This window comes from Centroberyx affinis, unplaced genomic scaffold (assembly GCF_046629955.1).
Source record: "Centroberyx affinis isolate AG114_WGS23_722 - 3 ecotype Tasmania unplaced genomic scaffold, CSIRO-AGI_Caff_v1 ptg004202l_1, whole genome shotgun sequence".
In the NCBI taxonomy this organism is placed as follows: domain Eukaryota; kingdom Metazoa; phylum Chordata; class Actinopteri; order Beryciformes; family Berycidae; genus Centroberyx; species Centroberyx affinis.
The window spans coordinates 47,319-68,722 of NW_027281950.1; the positions used below are offsets into that span (position 1 = coordinate 47,319).

Here is a 21,404-nt window from a genome sequence, read left to right on the forward strand (position 1 = left end):
CTTATTCTTATTTAAGCCGGCGGAACACAAGCGCTGACTTGATACTGCCGAGGACTTGCCAACAACGGGACAGCTTTCCGATTCTGTATTTGGCAATGATTGATTGATAAATACACCATTTGAGATTTTAACCTTACTGTTGCCCAAAAGTCTCATGTCATCGCTGGAGTTGATGAAAAAAGAGTGTTTTGCATCTGGGACCTTGTCCTCGGCTTCTCTGAAAAGAACATTTATCAAAAAGAGGAGAGTCGCTCCGAGAGCGCAGCAAGATGCGGACAGCGACTGTCACCTCTGCAGGTAAGAAAGGAGTTTTCTACAGCAGTATTATGTCAGTGTCATATTATATATATACATATGACATGAAATTCAGAATATACATCTTGGCAAGTAGTAACTTATATGAGGATGCGGCCTTTTAAAGGAAACCAGCCATAAAGTCATGATTGTGATATTTTTGAGTTGTTTTCCTTATGAGTTTAGTTTGAGTTGAGTTCCTTAGTTTACTCTCCTTGTCATTTACCACTACAGCACTTATGTATATGGTACACAGCAGGGATATAGTTTACCCACCTTTTATTTGCAGGAATGGAGTTTACCACCTTTTTAAGCTTACGTAAATATTTACCTCTTAAATTCCTAGTATACCTCATAGTAAGTAGAGGTAAGACTTTACAATAAGGGTCACTAAATTTATGCTTATTAAGCATTAACTAACCCTTAATTAATAGTTAACTAATGTGTCTGGTAATCATTTACTAATGGTGGTCATGTTAACTAAGGTATTAATTTATACATTATTTAATAGTCATCTTTATCAACTATTAAATAATGTAGAAATTAATACCTTAGTTAACATGAACACCACTAGTAAATTACACATTAGTTAACTGTTAATTAAGGGTTAGTTAATGCTTATTAAGCATTAACTAACCCTTATTAAGCATTAACTGACCCTTAACTTAGTGACCCTTATTGTAAGTAGTGTCAAACTAATGCAAGTTATATGAAGATGGGGTCTTTTAAGGAAAAACAAATGATTGTTTTCCAAAAGAATGATTGTTTTTTGTTGCCTTATGATGATGACCGACAGGAGGTCATAATTTACCCACCTTTTTATATACCACTACAACACTGGTACACAGTAGCCCAGCAAACTGGCATTAAATCAACCTATAAATGTTTCAGTGTTAGTTACATTGAATCAACAGTGAGATATACAGTAACATTGATTCAACATCTCATTGCTCATTGATCTAACATTAATACAACATTGAAAATGGGCTAAAAACAGACACAAAAATCAACACAGTTGAACTTTAATTTCAGACATCTTTTTGGTTGATTATATAAAATTAGCTTAATCGGATTGTATGGTGACATCATGCCAATTTCAGCTCCTGTGAGCCTGGAACATCAAGGCTAAGTGATGCTGCATTTGACATGGTCTTCAATTAAAATAATAAACCAGCAGGAGACTGATTTCAAAAAAATTATTTACATTTTTTTTTTTATCAAAAGGACATTGAAAACACAAATCCATTGAAAATTGACTAAAATAAAAAATATTCCTTTCCTTGGGGTGGGGTGTTGGGTTCAGCCCTGTTAGTCTGACTAACCCTAACAGCTTCTTCTTCTTCTTCTTCTTCTTCTTCTTCTTCTTCTTCTTCTTCTTCTTCTTCTTCTTCTTCTTCTTCTGGTAACACTTTATAATAACCATCATTAATAAATGGTAAATTGATAGTTAATTAAACTTTAGTTTGTGTAATATAAAATTATTTGTTTATAAATGATATATTGTATCATAGCTGATAAGAGACGGTAAAAAGGGTAAAAAGCTATGATACAATATATAATTTATAAACAAATTATTTTATATTACACAAACTAATGATAAAATAACATAAATTATAGCATTACTAATAATTAGTAAACATTATTAATGATCATTTCATTGTTTGTTAACAGTAAAATAACTATTAACTAAAGTTTAATTAACTATCAATTTACCATTTATTAATGATGGTTATTATAAAGTGTTACCCTTCTTCTTCTTCTTCTTCTTCTTCTTCTTCTTCTTCTTCTTCTTCTTCTTCCTCTTTTTCTTCTAGGAAATCTCAGCCAAGCTTTTCCTACTCTGTCTCCCTCTTTACTTTACCCTTGTCTAAATAAATGGTGAATAAACTGCCCTCTCTCCTTCGGCCTTCGTGATTACACTACTGTTCCCCAACCTTGTCTGCTTGTGTGTGCAATGAAAACATTTCAGGTTAATATGGAAAAGCAAAAGACAAACACAATCTTGGTCAGTGTCTCCTTGGGCCTACACAGAGTGAACAAGTATGGATTGAAATGAATGTTTATACTACATAATAGATGGAATAAAGGGATAAAAATGACTTGCATATTCACATGAAAGCTGGATGGGCTGACCCCTCTCTCACACCGGGGATGAAAGGTCAAGGAAATGAAAAATAAATTACTCGCTGCAGCTTTTTAGCTGCTCTGTCGGTTGGTTGGTAGGGTCGGTGTGCTGGACCCGAAAAACAAACACAAGACTATGCAAGCCTAGTTGAGCCGGATTGCGAATGCAGGCTGTTGGGAACATTGTCTGTCAGGAACTGAAACATTTGACCCATGGCTTTTTGTCCATAAATGGGTCAACGAGACATAGGGCTGCATTTTCAGGCTCTGGGGCAATGCACTGTACCATTAGAAACAGCTGCTAAATCTACACATATAGCAGACTCAGTACAATCCATTTCAGATTTCAAATGCGCATTTCAACAATGGGGAGTCAGTCACTCAGCGGTTCGGCAAAAACAAGAGCTAGACTTGTGCATTGGCTACTACTATATAAACTATGAACCTTAATGTCATCCATACCTTAATGCAGTGGTTCTCAACGTGGGGTCCGGGGACCGCCAGCGGTCCTTCGGGAGGTTCCAGGTGGTCCCAGGCAAATTGATGAATTGTTAAACTTCAGCATTATTTCATTTACAAGAAGTGAACACAATTAGAGAATGTAGAAGAATGACTGTTTTGATCATAGTTTCTCTGTTATCTCTCTACCTACAATACAGATAGTCATGGAATTCTGGACAAAATCACATCTGACAATAATAATGTTCTCCAATTTGGGTCCGAGAGAAAAAATCTCATCAAATGGGGGTCCGTGGCTCTAATGTGGACTAAATTATGGGTCCTTGATATGAAAAAGGTTGAGAATCACTGCCTTAATACATCCATCCGTACATACAAGCAAGGACACACCAAATGATAAGTGAAATGATGATAGCTTACCTCTCGTCTGCAGTTTTCCAAATAAACAAACGACAGCTCAAGGATAAATGTAGATTAGTTATATTGATGGCCTACACAAAGGGACTTAAGCGCATACACGTGTCAACAATGGGGAGTCAGAGACAGTCACGCATGTGTAGAAAATCACTCACTGAAGTAGAAGTAGACGAGGCAGGTTGAGGGAAAGTGGGTACTCCAAAAAGTGAATTACACTTCATCACAAAATAACTCCTGGAATGCATTGAACATCACCGATTGGTGATATCTAACAGTGTAAGGGTATCTCAGGGTGGATTTGTCCTTAAAGTCAAAGCAATCGTGGTAGTTATATGTATTCAGACCTATTGTAGTTTCATTTAAGCCTCCTCCAGTTTCTCACCTGTTGTATTCATCTGTTGCAGGTCTTCCATATTCTCCCTCTCTGGCAGTAGTCGCACTGTTCGTCGGATTCTGACAGCTTGCCTTCTCTCTTTCCTGGCCCTGCTTGGTTCTGTATCTATCGACCTCAGTTCCAACTTTGACCTGTTGCACAGCACAGAGGCTGCTTATGACGATCTGGCCTCATGTCGGACGAAGGCTATTCTGCAACTCGTCAGTGAACTTCAAAAGATGAGAACTCTGTGGACCAAAGATATGGGTAATGAGACATTCGAGGCAACTCGTTTTTCAGAGGTCATGCTGCCTGTGTTGAGTCGTGTCTGCAGTGACATGACGGGTCACAGCAACAGCCAGGGGCTCTCTTGCAGTGTCGAATTGGCAGGCTTTTGTCAGGAGATGAGGCAAAATTTTCGAGAATTTCTAAATGCTACATGGGAAACAGATGGCACGGATGAAAATGGTACCTCTGTTTTCTCCTTAGCCATCCAAAGACTTCTTGACATCTGCTGGGGGACCGTGGAAGAGAATGTAATTAAGGTCAAACAGTATTCAGACTGGAGAGATGTGCTGTCTGCAAGACTTCTGGTAACATTCATAGAGCTCAACCACCAGCTGAATGACTTCCCTCACATTGCAATTCAAGCTGACTTCCAGTACAAGTGGACACACATACTAAGCCACCTTGGCTTTGCCAGGGTCATGGCTGAACGACTACACGACTGCTGGTTGGAGAACATAGACCTAAAGTCAAACTTAACCCACCGTGTGAAACATGGTTATATTTTAGATTCAGGTTTGTGGCAGATCACTGGAGTGGGAACAGAAACTCTCTCTGGGTCTCACACAGGCATTCAAGCTCTGAGAGACACTCTACAGTGCCTGTTTGCCCAGGCAGTTCCAGCTCTCAGGCTGGCATCTCGATCTGTGTCATCAGGACTCAGTATGAGGATCTGTCTGCTGGCCATGGCCTGCCTCATCTACCCAGTGGTGATGGTTTCCTTCAAGCAGATGACCGAGTGGATACAGAACTACGCCCTCAGCCTGAGGGAGAGAACCATGGACCTGAAGCGCCAGAGACGGCTGGCTGAGGATCTCCTGCACCAAATGCTACCCAAGACAGTGGCCAAGCAGCTCCGCCAGCAGAAACATGTAGAAGCAGAGAGCTATGAAAAGGTTTGTACAGTAGTCAAGAGTATAAGCAGGTATATAAAGTATATTTAACTCTTGTATTTACAGCAAGGTCATAAATTAGCAAAAAAGCCCTTGTAAATTCATAACATACTTGTGAAAATAAAAATGAGGGGGCAAAAAATGCCCCAGATGATCAGGAGCATTGGTGGAACTTAAGGATTTTGGGCACTGGTCCACTGTATAAATTTCACTGTACAAGCCCAGACAAATTATCACTAGCCTAGTATAAATAATATAATATTCAAGTTTAACAAGGCAGATGATGCTCTAAAATGATATACATGCATAAAAATCACAAGTTTGGGGAAGAGTTAATATCAAAGTTGACCTGAACTGAATTGAGTGTCCGGAATTGGATAAAACTATGTGCACTATCATGCATTTACAGGGACTGGAAGAAAAAGAATTACAAGATAAGGTAAAAGTGATATTTAACTTGAAAGAAGAGACTTTTTCCACAGCCTATTTCTGTGATTGGTTAGACAGAGAAGAAGTTTTGGCAGGAAGGAAGCAATAAAGTAGAGAGACGGTGCCACTGTTGATTTATTAAATTGTCATAGTTTAAAAAGGTTGTTACACACTAAAAAAAATCATCAACATGACTCTAGAGTCGGTATAGGTATCTTCGTGCTTAATCCAGCCCCACAACAGCTGCTGCTGATGTAGTTCACATGTCAGTTCACTTTTATTGTCCACGAGGGAAACTCAGCAAGGCACAATAAAAACACAATGATAACACTGATACAATATAAATACAAAAAGGTCAATCCCAATCTAAATAAAAAGGATGAATGGTGGCAGAAACAATGGGTGTGCAAGGAGAGAGCAAATATATTTGTGTTTTTATGTAATGTGCAAAGTAAGCATATTTATTGCACATGTGATAAGGGAATACACATGGGATAAAGGTATAGTGAATAACTAAGTATATAGTATATATAGTATATAGAATAACCAAGTATATAGTATATATAGTATATAGAATAACCAAGTATATAGTATATATAGTATATAGAATAACCAAAAGCATTTGGGTGTAAAAGGTGAGAGAGAAAAACTGCTTGTAATATTTAGCATTTTGAAAAGTAACAAGCACAATTTTGAAGTGAACCACCATCATGAAACCTATGCTTCATTCTGTTGTTTTCCTCTTTTGTACTGTATTACAACTTACTACCCTTAAAAGCAAACACAATGGCAACCAACCATATTTTTTAAGGCAGCCAATATAATAACCTTTCCCGTTGATGCTCCTCCCCGTTCACTTTTAACATTTAACCAAACAAACACGTAGAGCTTATGATGTTAAGAAATGGTATTGCTGCAATAAGCTACCATGGCAAGATCTGCCAACATGCTGAATGAACATGTGTGTTTGCTGTCTTTGTTGCTATTGTTGGCGTAATTACCTATAATTGCCCTATTCCATATTCATCAGGAGATAAAACAGGTTATACGGGTGAAAATTGCGTCTGGCTTATTGAAGAGGTTTGAAGCAGCTGTACCAAAAGCACTCTGCTTGGGTTATTACTGAATAGGATTGTGGCCTCATTTTTATACAGATTTGGAGTCTGGGCACTGGAGTATTCTGGCAAGAAAATGTAGAAGCATAGTAAGATTAGCTATTGTGCATCTAAAATTTTATGTTAAAGGAATAGTTCACCCAAAAATGAAGATTCTATCATCATCTACTCACCCTCATGCCAAATGAAACACAGGTGAAATTTGTTAGTCCACATAACACACAGGGAGGTTGCCAGCACAACTTTGTAGCAGCCTTCTCCAAAACAACTGAAGTCAATGGGGACCTGTTCTTTAGAGTTCCAAAACAGAAACAGCCAAACAATCACACTGTGAATAGAAAGACCTATACACCATTATTTGTTGCAAATCAATCAGCTGTAGTTAAGATTTGCACTGATGGTGTAAATATACTGTAGGTCTTTTTGGAACTCTGAAGAACTGGTCCACACTGACTTCAGTTGTTTTGGAGAAGGCTGCTATGGAGTTGTGCTGCAGCCTCCCTGTGTGTTATATGGACAAACTTCACCTGTGTTTCAACTGGCATGAGGGTGAGTACATGATGACAGAATTTTCATTTTTGGGTGAACTATTCCTTTAAATAGATTTGTACCAAACAGGTAATCTGCAAGATCCTTGTATTTTTTATTTAGTCTCCATCTTTGGTGCTAAGTGTTCATTGCTGTGGTGTTTCTGCACTGCACTTCACCACAGCATCACCTCCTTGGATTTTCTGTTGATGCAGTTTGAGTTTCTGTAGGTGGCACTCTTTTCTTTGTCTGTTCAGCCATGGTGGCTATTCCTGCTCATGCTAACTACCCAGTCCGTCTTCTGCTTATTCCAAACAAACTGGAAATGTAAAATGCATCACTTCCTGTGCGGCAGAGGATTTCGCCAGGGAAAGAGCTACCAGAAACCGGGTGTGTAGATGCATTCATGAACTGGCCATAGGTTGAATCAGAGACATTAGACTAGACTTAAAGCACTACTGGGGCACAGGCCCCCAACACCACATCTCTAAATATCAAGTTTCAATCTATGCACAGTTCAGCAGTGACAGCATCTTTATCAAGGGTGCCAATAATTGAGGAGGGCATTGTATATCAGCGACAAAATGATGTGAGATACTTTTCAACTTCAAAAATGTGACGTTGCAATGGACTATTCACAAAGTTGGTAAATAGTTGCAATTAAGATGTACTATGGATAATATCACTGTTAAACAACATACTGTATAATCCTTCCATAAGTTAGGCCTCCATGTACCCCGTACAAGTTGCCCAGTAAGACACTGTCAAGTTTACTCATAGTAGCTTCCATCTTATTAGCTGTGACCAACAGCTAGTATAAGTCACTCTGTCAGTCAGTCGGTAGGGTCAAACAAATTTTTCAAACAGTTTAACTCTTGAACCCAGCAAGCACAAAATGTCTACATGATGCTATTTGACACGGTAAATTTAAAAGATAACATTTTTCCACCAAGATACTAAGAAAAATGTTACACCCCATAGATAAGAATGGCGCGACGTTTCAAATGGGCCATGCCTACAAGGTGTGGTACAAGTGCAAAACCCTATTCAATTTCTTTGAACAAAACAACAAAATCAACATTTTCTGTGGTTGCTCTTTCTGTGATAATTTATGTGAAACGTATGTGGTGTTGTTAATCGCCCATAACCTTTTCACATCTGTTAAACAACTGCATGACCATTATAACTGAATTATCTGGAAGTCGCAAAATGCTAACAAGCTAGCAAACTTCCGTGCAAACTTCCATTCAAGAGAGGAGTCACGTTAGCATTTTGACACTTCAAGAATTTTTTTTTAATGATCTTGCTGTTGTTTGACAACTGTGAAAAGGTAACGACAAATTATTTACACCATACACATTTCCAGTGTTGGGCAGTAGCATCGCTACAAGTAGCGGAGCACTTCTGTATGACAGTGACATCACATACCAATCCTTACTGAACATTTTTTTGCCCGCCTATTTGTTTGACTGACAGTTTTTCTTGATCACTGACATAACATTGATTTGGCATGAAGTTGGTTCAATGTAAAAAAACAAAAAAAAACAAAAAACAAAACTGCAAACTGCTTTTGCCATGTTGCTCGTAGCTTAGCTAGCTACATTTCTCTGGGGGATAGCTTAAATGTAGTGGAGCTTCATTTAATGTAGAGTAACTGGTAGCTTAGCTCACTACATTTTCCAAGTAGCTTGGCCAACACTGAACATTTCACATAAATTATTAGACCACAGAAAAAGCAAACACAGAAAATGTCGATTTATTGTTTTGCTCATAGAAAATGAATAGAATTTCACACTTACCGCACTTTTGAGGGCGTTGCCTTTTTGCCGCGTCATCGCCATTCTTATCTGTACCAAAATTAATCTTGTAATTTGATAACATTGACTGATGTTTCACATAACAGATCACTGGTTAGGCCTATTCATGAAAATCCTTATTAGTGACTGCACAATCTAAATAAGTAAAGGCCTAGGCTACCATTTGGTAGCAGATTATCACTAATTACATGCTTGCTTATACATTAATTTGTAGTTGTTGCGGTTTCATAGATGTATTTTCTGTATTGTCGAAATACAAACTTGTGAAATACAACATATTTGTTGTCACCACCTGCCTTTTGTAATTTCTTTGATACATTTGCTGAGTTTTGTAGCAAGCAACTAATTTTTCAAGATGCTGTATTTTTACCCAATTTTGTCCAGCTAAACAAATCATTTTCTGTACTGATAGTCTCCATTCTCTGGTTTTCCCAGGTTACCATTTTTTTCTCTGACATTGTGGGCTTCACCTCCATCTCCGCTTCATGTACTCCTCTGCAAGTGGTGGAGATGCTGAACAACCTCTACATGTGCTTCGACACGCGCATCGACTCCTACGATGTGTACAAGGTAGTAACAACATGAAAAACAAATGTGAAAAATAAAAGTCCCACACATTGCCTTTGCTTGTAAATTTTACTTCAACAATAGTCAATACCACTGTTAGATTGCAGGACAGGGAACCCAAGAGACACAGGGAGGCAGGGATAAGGTTAGAAGGTAGTTTATTGTAGATGATGATGTGGGGATGGTGATGAGGGGAATGGAGAGGAGAGCTGAGCAGGCTTGGATTGTGGATGGCGTGGCTGAGGTGGGGGGAAGGAAGGCTGAGGTAGGGTGAACAGACGAGGACACGATGAGACACGAGGGATCCAAGGGGCAGGGGCTGGAGTCAGGCTGGGCAGGCGGAACTGCAGGAACATGTGAAGCGTGGCTTATGAAGAGGGCTGATTAGGATGCAGCGCAGCTGTGGAGACCGGGAGCCTGACTCCAGCAAACCTGAATACAATCACTCACTCAATCAAGCACCCACACACACACAAAGGCACACAGGGGAAAACACTGGGAGACAGGTTAAGGCTCATTTATGTTCCCTTTACGTACGAAAATAAATGTATACGTCCATTTCAAACGATGTAACCGTCACTGCCCACATACTTCCGTGCGTCCTTTACGTTGGCATGGATGTTAAGCAATACATCCACTAGAGGGCAGTAGAGTCTCAAAAGTTTCTGGCCACCGTCGCCATGTTTGTTGTGAACAACAAACAATGTTGGTCTCGCACGGACTTCCACTTTTCCTTCGCTGCCGTCCAACTCACATTCAATTCCCGTCCAATTTCCTCTCACTGTATCAATTGTTTGCCCCTGTGCCCGGGCGAGGTAACGTCATAGATACGTTCGTAATTTCTCACCAACTCGCACAACCTCTCCTCAAAGAGTTCCGCCATTTTTGAAATGTCTTCGTCGGGTCTGTTTCGTCCGTATCCGTAAGCTTTCAGAAAACGTGCACAAATATGGACGAAATGAACGCAGAGTACGGACAGAAGGCTCCGTATACGTATTTAACGTTGAGCATAATTGAGCCTTTAGACTGGGGCTGAAGCTGAGGTGGAGGGGACTGAGGCAGGCACCGTAACAACCGCTGCTTTGGAACGTACGATGGGGCCAAATTGTTGTAATTTCTCTTCTTTAATCAAAATGCTCTTCTACTCTACTCACATGGTTAGGACAGTGTGCACCTTTTCAAATTTTCAGACATTTTTTTCTCAGTGTAGCTGTCTAGAAGACTTAATAATAAGTCTATGGGCAGAAGCTTTTCTCCTTTAGTAGTGCATCCTCAAAGTCAACGGTGGGATTGATTCAAATACTGCAAAACTTAAAGTAGGCCCACACTAAGCCTTGTTCAGGTGGAAAAGGTGGACGTGCCTCTACTTTAATTTAACCATTGGCTCAAATACTGTCTTGATTATAACAGTGATTCATATAACTGGTTGAAATCACCTGAAAAAGTAATTGGTTGCTATTTTATTCTAGTCTAATCTAGGCTACTCCTTCCTCTATTGTATTTGAAAGCTGATGGTGTCTGCATTCATACCTCATCTCACATAGCACTACAATAGTGTTGTCATACGTATCGATTTTTCTTTAAGTATCGATTCTGAATTTTTGAAAACAATGTCAATATCCGGTGCACCATACATTCCACAACAGCCTTGCTGAACGGCGGGAAAAAATGAAAGGAAACAGGAGCCTGTATTCAGCAGCGCGCTCAGGCACACACAGGCACACACAGTATGGGGCGTGATTTGTGTCAGCGGACTATTTATTTATTTATTATCTATTTGTTTATTTGATAGGGACAGAGCATGTTAATAAACATCAGTATAAAAATACAAGATGTAAACATGCCGGGGTTAGCGAAAATGCTAATTTACATCCATAGTCCCTAGGCGGGTAACAAAAACAGAAACATTACAAGTGACAAAATACAAATATACAAATACACAAGTAGAAAAAGACAAAATACATTGTACAAAATGTCAGGTTAAAAGTGATCACAGTTCTGGTCTGCCTTGAGCCATTGTTTGAGATGGGTCTTAAAAGTGGGATATGTAGGGCACTCCCTTATTGCAAGTGGTAGGCCATTCCAATATTTACTTCCCTTTACTGACAGCACAGTTTGTCCAAATGTGGTGTGCTTATGTGGCACCTCACAGTCCCCTCTAGTGGTGGCCCTGGTGCCAATGCCACTGTCAGCCCTCTGTTTAAATAATTCATTTAAAGGAGGTGGGGCAAGCCCATGCAAAGCCTTATACATTAAACAAGCATATTTGAAATTTTCAAAGCTCAACAAATTATATTTTTCCAGAATGTTACAATGATGAACTGAGAGTGTTTCTTTATCAAAAACTTTTATGGCTTTCTTCTATTGTTTTAAGTGTCGTTACACCTGTAAGTGACCAGTTAGTGAAACAGTACTCGATGTGTGAAAAAATCATTGAGTGTAAAAACATCCTGGCAGCATTAACTGCCAGAAATGGCCTGATTTGCTTAAAATTTTGTAAATTCAATTTTACAGTGTTTGACACCTTTTTCACATGACTTTTACAGGTTAATGTAGAGTCCAACGTGACCCCAAGATACTTGAACTCATTTACAATGTCAAGCTCCTCCCCTCTCAGGAACACATTAGAATGTGTCACCTCTACTGGTTGTTTTGTAAACATCATACACACCGTTTTTTTGGTATTCAATAAGAGACATGATTTAGTAAGCCAGTCCTGAACATGGGTCATTGCAGATCTGCACTCATACATTACACCAACACTACACCTGCCTGAAAAACTGTGAGAAAAATCCTCACACGCTCACATGCTTAGGATCACTTTGATAATGATGTACTTACCAGCGTCTGCCTGCCTGCCTGCCTGTTGCAAGCCCGCAGCAATTAGTGTCAGTAGTACTTCTGGTTTAGGGATGTAGCCTTCAAAATAAAAGTAAACTGAAGGCCTATTCTCTCACAGTGTTTTTTGGTTTGCCACGAGAACGAGAAAACATGAAACAAGCCGGTTTGCAACAAACAGACGGTTAAAAACGTACATGGACCCAGAACCATTAGAAAATTAATGGAACTTTGAGTTTGACATAGCGCCTATTTCCTGGCATAGTAAAATCCCACTGGGGAAGCATAGCCATAGATTACACCACAGAGAAGAGAGAATGGTGCTGTGCAATAAAATGTATGTCGCCCTTTTAGTTAAAAATGCAGAATATTATTGTATTTTTCATTAAAATTATGACATAAATTATTAATCTGAATTCTTGCTTATTGGTTTTGACTTAGCCTAATACAAATAAATTAGTTTGAATCTATATTTTTACGTTTAGCTGTCCCGCTTTTATTTTGAGGGCTAAAGACATAGCCAAGCAGGAAAGTTTACGGCATGTGGAGAACAAACTTGACCTGTAGTTTGCCTACAGAGTGGGGAGAGGGGTAGAAGATGCAGCAGTAACACTTCTAAATGATCTCTACATGGCAGGCCCTCAGACTCATGCCAGGCTTTTATTCTTTTATTATTATTTATTATTTTATTCGGCTTTTAATACCATGCCGCTGCATTTTCCTCCTGAGAAACTATTAGATGATTGATTTTAATATTATTGGCTGGATTGTGGACTTCCTCTCAGATAGACCGCTGTGTGTGAGGGTTAATAGCGTCATCTCCGATAGATTGTATTCATCCACTGGTTCACCTCTGCCCCTTCTTTACATTTTTTATACAAATAACTGACTGACAGAGCAAACATCAGAATAGACACATCTTAAGATTTACCGATGACTTGGTTATAGTCAGCCTCGTTAAGGGAAAAGAGTCCCGTTGTGGATGATTTCATGGGGATCTTCCTTGTGAGGAGTAAGATGATCACAATTTGGTGCTGTGTTCAATGATACTAATGTCCTTCTCCCGTGTGTGGGGCTACACATTATCGGTAAGTTGTTACAGTGTTTGAGGAAGTGAACTGCCGCGGCCTAATAAATGATAAACGATTGTGAATTAATTCTCTTACCTTATCGTGTATTAACTTGACATTATTTTCTGGTCGGCATTTGAAATGTATGTACATTGTAGCCTTTTTCCTGACAAAATGATCTGCTTAAGGCCTGCTCTGCTCATTGTCTTTACTGTCATAAATCAAAATTCCCCTCTGTTAGGAGCCAGAATGCTGCTGGCTTACAGTAGTACACTTACAGTATAGCAATTTGATAGTGTACTGACAAGCATACAAGTAGCCTACGTTTAGAGTATACTGTATGCCTATTCAACTAAGCAAAAGAGAAATGACAACTGGCAAACCATAAAACCATATTTTCCATGCTTTTATTTTGAAGGCTACATCGTTAAACTGGAAGTACTATGGATACTAATTTCTGTGGGCTTGCAACAGGGATCTGATGAATTTTCAGGTGTAGCGCTGCCGTTCCAGGTAGGCGTTTCAGTGACTGGAGCTCTAGTAAGCTGACACAAATCACGCCCCATACACACATAGGGAGAGACACACACACACAAACACACATACACACACACTTTCACATACACACACACACACACACACACAGCGACAAGGACAGAGAGACACTCATTCTTTCCTCTCCCTTTCTCTGTGACGTACTACATTGTTCTTTTTCACTGCCTCAAATGACCTTTAAACTATTTTAAAGGGGAACAAAATTGTTTTGTTATAGAGAATAGCAATAGTTATAGTTGCTATCCTATTTTGTATGCCAAAGATGTGTGTTTTTGTTTTTGTTTTCACATTTAACATGAACATTTTCCTGGTATTGTATTGATCTTCAAAATTTGGTATCGTGACAACCCTACACTACATGTTTGAATCACATTGTTTTACTTTATACTATTCGTCATGCCCAAAATGGAAATGATTTACAATGTTTTAAAAATATGAATAGGAATATGTATGTAATATGTACTTATACTAAGTAAGAGGAAACTTTATCCCTGTGAGGAAATTGCAGCAGCAAATAGTAATAGGATTCAGCATAGACAAAAGAGAAATTGAATATACGCACAAAAAAGAATATAGAATATGCAATAAAAAAAATTGATGAATCTAAATAATTGTGGGGTTATATATTGACATATACAGCCTGTAGACTAGTAAGTAGACTGTGTGGGTGGGAAGCATGGCGAGTATGGATAACATGTATGGATTTACTTACAGTTGATACTTACAGATGTTACTATCAGTATTGATTGCTTACTTAATATGGAATACTAAATATAAAGTATGTGCTATATATAAATATATATGAAGATAATGTTAAAAAAAAAACCTAAAAATATAAGTATATGCAGGGTGAATAGCCATTATGAAAAGTATTATTAGATGCAAATGTGCGTTGTATTCACAAGCAGGGCTGGATGATAATTCAATATTATCATTTATTGTCTTTATTTTGGGATATCATGACACACAATTCTGCTGCATAAACAAGCTAATTTTATTTAAAAACTCTGACCAAATGAGGTATTTTGGAATATTATTTGAAAATTCCTGTTTTGTTTGATTATTTAACATGTGATTTTGTATACGTGAGCCATATCATTATAAACTGTACATTGATATAAAATAAAATCCGTATGATTATCGCGATGTTGATTTCAACCATATTGCCCAGCCCTATTCACAAGACTACAGAAGTCTTTGTACCTAATTTACAGCATCAGCTGAATAAATGGCCAAATTCTGATGTAGCTGTGTGATGTCCTAATCTGAGGTGGAGACGATAGGGGATGCCTACATGGTGGTGAGCGGCCTACCTGAGAGGAACGGGGACAAACATGCTGACGAGATCGCCAAGATGGCCCTGGATCTCGTGGCAGCCGTCAGACAGGTTGCTATCCCACACATGCCCAACCAGAGGCTGCAGCTCCGAGCCGGCATCCACACAGGTGAGAGGAGCTCACTTGAATGCTAAGTTTGGCGACTTTGAACGTACATGTAATTTGGCTCTTACATACCTGTAGTACTTGGATCCACAGAGAATATTGACTCCCGAGTCAGGTGTCGGTTGAAATGGTGAACTCTGTTTTGCCTCTTGCTGCCAACAAGCATCCCAAACGGATTATGTAAAAATATCTCCAAAAAAGCCATTCCTGCGACAATATGGCAACCGACCGACAAATTTATATCCACGGCCCGGAAAGCAGCAGCCCCGCACCATTTCCACCCAGCCAGCAGCAGCCCCGCACCATTTCCACTCACCAAACACTACAATCTGACCTGACCTTCCGCAAAAATAGATCACACCACCAATAACACACTTTTCACCCCACAGCAGTCTGTGCTGCAACAGGGAAAAATAGTTCAGTCTTTTCCTGATTAGTGAAAGTGTGCGTAATGGCGGAATTGTCATTGTTTACTCTCAACTCCCCTGTAGAACCTACAGATGGCTTTTTTTGGAGATATTTATACAAACCCTATTTGGACTCATTGTTAGCAGCAAGAGGCCTAACAACGGAGCTCGCCGTTTCAACCGACAGCTGACTCGGGAGACGGCCAATATTGTCTGTGGGTCCAAGTACTAGAGGCAGGTTGCAAACTACAGGGGAGCCAGGGGGAGCATGATTGAAAATGATGAAAACATGATTTATGAAATTTTGGGGGGTCTCTAAAATATTGACAATATGGTATTTTTGCCATGCATTTCTATTTTTCTGTATCTTCATCATCATGGGTCATGTGTAAAATTAGGCTGTTATTGATGTATGATTGATGATTCATGCATCAGGGTGATTCATCACTAATTCACTTTAATAAAGATACCGGCATGCATGCAATTCTTGCCATCACCATCGAAGCGTGGCGGCGCAAAATAAAACTTCACTCTCTTTAACTCAAAGATCAGTCTACATGCTTGCAGCTATGAATCTTTGCAACAAGAGTCACAGTCAGTCCTCTCTTTGAGGCACGCGATGGGGTTGTTGATCAATACTAATGACTAATGAATACTAATGAATACTAATGACTCAATGATTTCTTAGCAGATGCTGATATGTCTGGCATTCAAACCTCAGTTTCTGTCCCATACTCTGTTTTCGGAACATGAACTCCCCATTGAAATAAGTTTTGCAAACTTTATGTGTTATCCTCGATGATTTTAATGAATGCATGACTGATGGCTGTGTCATCAGTCTCTGGCAGTTGCAGCCAGTATCTCATTCTCCTTGCTCTTTAGGTCCATGTGTGGCAGGTATAGTGGGCTACAAGATGCCAAGATACTGTCTGTTTGGAGATACTGTCAACACAGCCTCTAGAATGGAGTCTACCAGCCTGCGTAGGTGCACGCACACACACACACACACACACACACACACACACACGTTCATCCATGCACTCACACCCAACACATGCCACATGCATATTATGGAATTTAGAGAGGTGTATATCAGACCGGAACGTCTGTGAATTTGATTCTCTGTGGAAGTCAGGAAATTTTACTAATAGGTCACTTTACAGGAATATCGTAGAATGTAAATTATTTTCCAGATTAATTGCATTATATGGTGGTTTTCAGTCCAACTGTAATGGAAACCTGACTGAAAAACAACATTAACAAACTTACTAACACAAACTTTTTAAGTTCATGGAAGCGCACCGACTTAATTATGGGAAGTCATAGAAAAGTCATTGGATTTTACGTTACGAGACGTTTTGGCCATCCCAATATTGAGGCTAAACACCAAAAATCACTACTTAAAACAACTTTAAACAGCCATTTATGTAGTTGATTTTTATTACCTATGTTATTCCTGTTGTTACTGTTTTTTGTCCTTGTTTGACCTTTTCATCGACTATCACATTGGGTTGTATTTAGTATTTAATCTGCAGTATACATATACTGTATATTTTACTAAACACAGTTGGACTTCATGCCCCTTAACAATGAATTTCCTGGTGTTCATTTTATTATACTGCCCTTTTATAGTTTCAGAGTTTTCATTCAATTAGCAATAGGCTATTTTTGCCAGCTTTGCTTCTTTATTTTGGTTTTTAAATTGGTCTTAAACTCAATTGCTGGTAGCATTTGAAAAAGTCTTAAAGTCTTAAATTTATTTTCTGAAACCTTTTTCTGATACCTTGAGGAATATGGCAGAAATATTGATAAGCTTTTCTTTCCATAATATTGTCTCAGTACATACAGTAGTATAGAGGTTTTGCAGTTGGATCAGAAATCTCAAAGCAACCACATCTGGTGACATCATGGAGGCCCGTTGGAGAATTGGCTGCAAGCAAATAATGTCTAAATAGATAATAACAAGGGTATGGAGAAATACCCTAAAAAGATTTCTGATCCACTCAGTAATGTCATAAGTGAATAGTCTGATAAGATAGATAGGTTTATAGGTTAATGTAACACAGTAAACTGTCTTGTCTTTAGCCATAGTCTCTACTACAATGCTTGAGAAGAGTCAGCTCAATTAACCTGAACAAACTGGGGTGGGGTCTGTACTCTGTGACTAAGTCTAATGCATGTCCTGCCAAAACCAAACTTATTGATATGTCATAACCATTTATAAAGGTATTAATCTAGATCTTACAATATGTGAGTTGTCCTGGCTGAACTTTGCAAATACTAGCCACCACTAATGCTAGCTTCTACTAGATATCTTAGCTAATGTGCAAATCGGATGTACAAAACAGTTAGCTGACATTATCTAAACACAAAATCAATCAGATGTATCAGATTGAGCTGTGGACCACCAATATGACCACTAGAGGGTGCAATAGGTCACCTGAAAGCCCTCTATGCTGAATATGAAGAAGCTAAATAAATAAGTCTTAAACTAAACTCTGTGTGTGTGTGTGTGTGTGTGTGTCAGCTCAGAGAATCCACACCAGTTCAGCCACCTATCTGGCCCTGATGAAAGACAATGCCTATGAGCTGCAGCTTCGTGGAGAGATTGAGGTTAAGGTGAGAAGCTTCCAACCATATGATGAAATTCATTTTCTGCCAACTTGGCCGTGAGCTCCAATTAAACACTTCGTTCAGTTTTACTGAGAACCTTAGTATGCCTGTAGTTTATCGTCCTCAGTTACACATATGACACAAGCTGGGTTTGTATGCAAATATTTTTTATTTAAATTAAATTCATTAATTTAAATCATGGTTTATCATATAAGAAAAGCTGAATGGAAATGGACAAATTCGATAAAATATCCAATTGCAATTGCAATAATTAACTTTGTTTTTTTTACACTCACTATTTTACATTGATCTGTAAAACATCTGTCCACCACAACATCATACCTGCTGTCTCTCCCATGTAGAAGTCTCCATCATGGTTGTATGACCATTAATTGGTACATTAGAATATCATACGTGGTTGTATGACCACAGTGCATTAATTCGTTTTTGTATTTAGAAGAAAGCATGAAATACGGCCAACATGCTGACACTAACAACTATGATACCAACAATTAATCAGTTATTTTTCCATTCTTCTGGTGGATGTTTTTTCAATTTATTTGCTTCAACCCAGCTGATGGAAACGCAACTAATTCACATATCATTTTTTGTTTAATTGAATTTAATTTCAAAGGTTTGCATGAAATTAGCTTGCAAACTATGCTGTGGATGTGTAACCTGTGCATACTCCTGTAAAAATGGAAATGGAAAATCACTCAATTTATTCACATAATTCATATATGTTGTTTTTATGCTCTTGGATGGTCCAGTTATTTTTGCATGACCAAGTCTCTGCCAAAACACAAACACTAACTTCTCTGTTCAGTGATTTATTTGCCCAACCAAGTATCACTATTCTTCTCTCCCCTCCATTTTGTCCATGTGTTTCCTTCACCTGCCAGGGTAAAGGAAAGATGAACACCTACTGGCTGGTAGGCCATAAGAACTATAGTGTCCAGAATGACAGTCTAGTTTGCCACTGGAATCCCAACATGGCCAGAAAGAAGAAGGTGGTGCCAGGCAGCGAAGGCTCAATGGGCAACGTGAGTTGAATTGGTCCAGATTTCTAAAGGTTGGCCATTAAGGAAGCCACACTGCTTGCAGTTGAGCAGGAGTTATCTCCACTTGTAGAAAAGCTGAAAATTAATGTATCTGTTTTCTTTATATTCCCATATACTTTCTCATATTGCATATATATTGTTTTTTTTTAAATCATATTTCAGTTATTTCATACTGCAAGTAGTTCATTTTTGGTGTATTATCAAATTGTACATATTTTTATTCAATGTTCTGTAAATTAAAATACTGCTTTCTTCATATCCTCATATGTCACATTTCATTATTGGTTGAGTCAAACCTCAATGGGCGGAGCCAAAGAACCTCAGCCTAACACTCCAAAAAAACGGTGGTTCTTTGGTTCCGCCCATTGAGGTTTAACACAGCCAATGAGATTATTTCTGCCTCCAGAGCTGCTCTGCCTCCACCAAATGTTTGCATAACTATAACTTCAATCTGCTGAAAAAAACTTTACAGGTGTGTTTCATAGACTCAAGATAATGATATTGTAGGAAAAGCTAAAACTACCCCCTTTTAAGTTAATCCTTATCTCATGTTGCTTCCCTCTATGCCAGTCATTAGTGACAGTGCAGAGCCTCAGTGAGAACACCACCACCCCGGTCTCCCTTCCCTCCTCCGTGTTAAACCAAACCCCACCGCGGCCTCGGCCAGACAAGCCTGGCCTAAGTGTGTCTGCTCAGATGGAGCCTTGTGCTGGCAGCTACGGTACCCTGGGCTCCATGATCGGGGGGCTGCAGGGAGGAGATGAGAGCCCTGTACCCGGGCAGAAAAGGACTGGCGGCGGGGACAAACCCGACCTGCTGCCTGGCTCCACCCACCACATGTAACTGCACTGAGAAACCTGCAGCAGCACCGGACTCGGGGCTCCAGTCAAGTCATTTATTTTTAGCAACTGAAGAAAATCAGGGAGAGTAGTTTGCAGTAGAGAGGTGATCACAGATAATGTAATAACTGCCGGATACTGTACTAAATTGTCAAAATGTAATAAAATATCCCTCTAAATGGGTGTAAAGGTGCAATAAATACGTTTTTTCTTGCCCCATAGCACAAAATTACCATAATATACAGTATATTGTGGAATTGACAGGGTTGTTGATCAAGACCAGTGATTTAATGATTTTCAGCTGCTGACATTTTTGGCTTTCAAAACTCACTTTCTGGCCCATACTCTGTTTTGGAACAAAAATTCCCCAGCCATTGGAGTTTCAAGACAAACAAGGGTTTATTTTTGATTTTTATTTTTATTTTTTTCATTTTAACATTTAAGTATCAACAACATTTACTGAGTAAGTAAATCTGTAATTATATGACAAGCTTTCAAAACTGCAGTTTTCAAAGGTGTATGTATGTATATATACAGTATGTATACAGTACTGTGCAAAGTCTTAGGCACATGTAAAAAAAACAATCCGTAAAGCAAAGATGCTTTCAAAAATAAAAAAATGAAATAAAAAGTTTCTAAATATCACAAAATTTACTATAAAGAGCAGTCTACTGACACACTAATGCAGAAAACAAATAAACATCTAAGACAAAATTTATATAATATAGTACTATCTATCTATCTATCTATCTATCTATATATATATATATATATATATGTATATCCATACACATACACACATGCATATACATGCAAACATGCAAATACATAAGAGCAAACATAAACGTTGTATAGCAGTAAAAACAGTACAAAAATAACAAAAACAGTCCACATTATTCACTAAAGGCCGCAGCAAAAAGATGAGTATTACGTAATTTAAATTAGCAATATTTGCATTACATTTACATTTTAGACATTTACCTAGCACTCTTACCCACAGTGACTTACAATGGATGCGATTTGTACATCTGCCCCTTGTATTGCCCTTCTTAGCCAACACCTCCAATAACCTTTTACTTCAATAATCAGACACCATCAGACAATGACAGACAAGGTTAGTTAATCAAGGAATCAAGGTCACTAAGTGCCAGCAAAACATTTAAAGAAGCAACATGATTTGATTAGTTTTCTGTTGTGGGGAATTATAAGTAGGGATTATTTCATTATTATTAAAATCTACACCCCCACCAATCTCCAGTTAATGTATTATCAGGAAAA

General features: G+C 38.6%; 1 protein-coding gene across 1 annotated transcript; it reads left to right on the forward strand.

Moving 5' to 3' along the window:
- The first annotated feature begins 269 nt into the window (after positions 1-269).
- Positions 270-20,130, forward strand: LOC139664060 (atrial natriuretic peptide receptor 1-like). Its single transcript, XM_071542879.1, has 8 exons — positions 270-297; positions 4,610-4,848; positions 9,170-9,304; positions 15,035-15,209; positions 16,496-16,594; positions 18,141-18,232; positions 19,129-19,269; positions 19,858-20,130. Exons 1-8 carry the CDS (start codon positions 270-272, stop codon positions 20,128-20,130), a joined length of 1,182 nt encoding a protein of 393 aa, XP_071398980.1.
- The last annotated feature ends 1,274 nt before the right edge of the window (positions 20,131-21,404 follow it).

What these genes read in the sequence shown, in the direction of transcription:
- LOC139664060 (XM_071542879.1), top strand. Translation starts at nt 270, where the DNA reads ATGCGGACAGCGACTGTCACCTCTGCAG. An exon ending in CCGAGCCGGCATCCACACAG is followed by an intron (nt 15,210 to 16,495) that starts GTGAGAGGAGCT and finishes CTTGCTCTTTAG; the next exon opens with GTCCATGTGTGGCAGGTATA. An exon ending in GCGAAGGCTCAATGGGCAAC is followed by an intron (nt 19,270 to 19,857) that starts GTGAGTTGAATT and finishes CCTCTATGCCAG; the next exon opens with TCATTAGTGACAGTGCAGAG.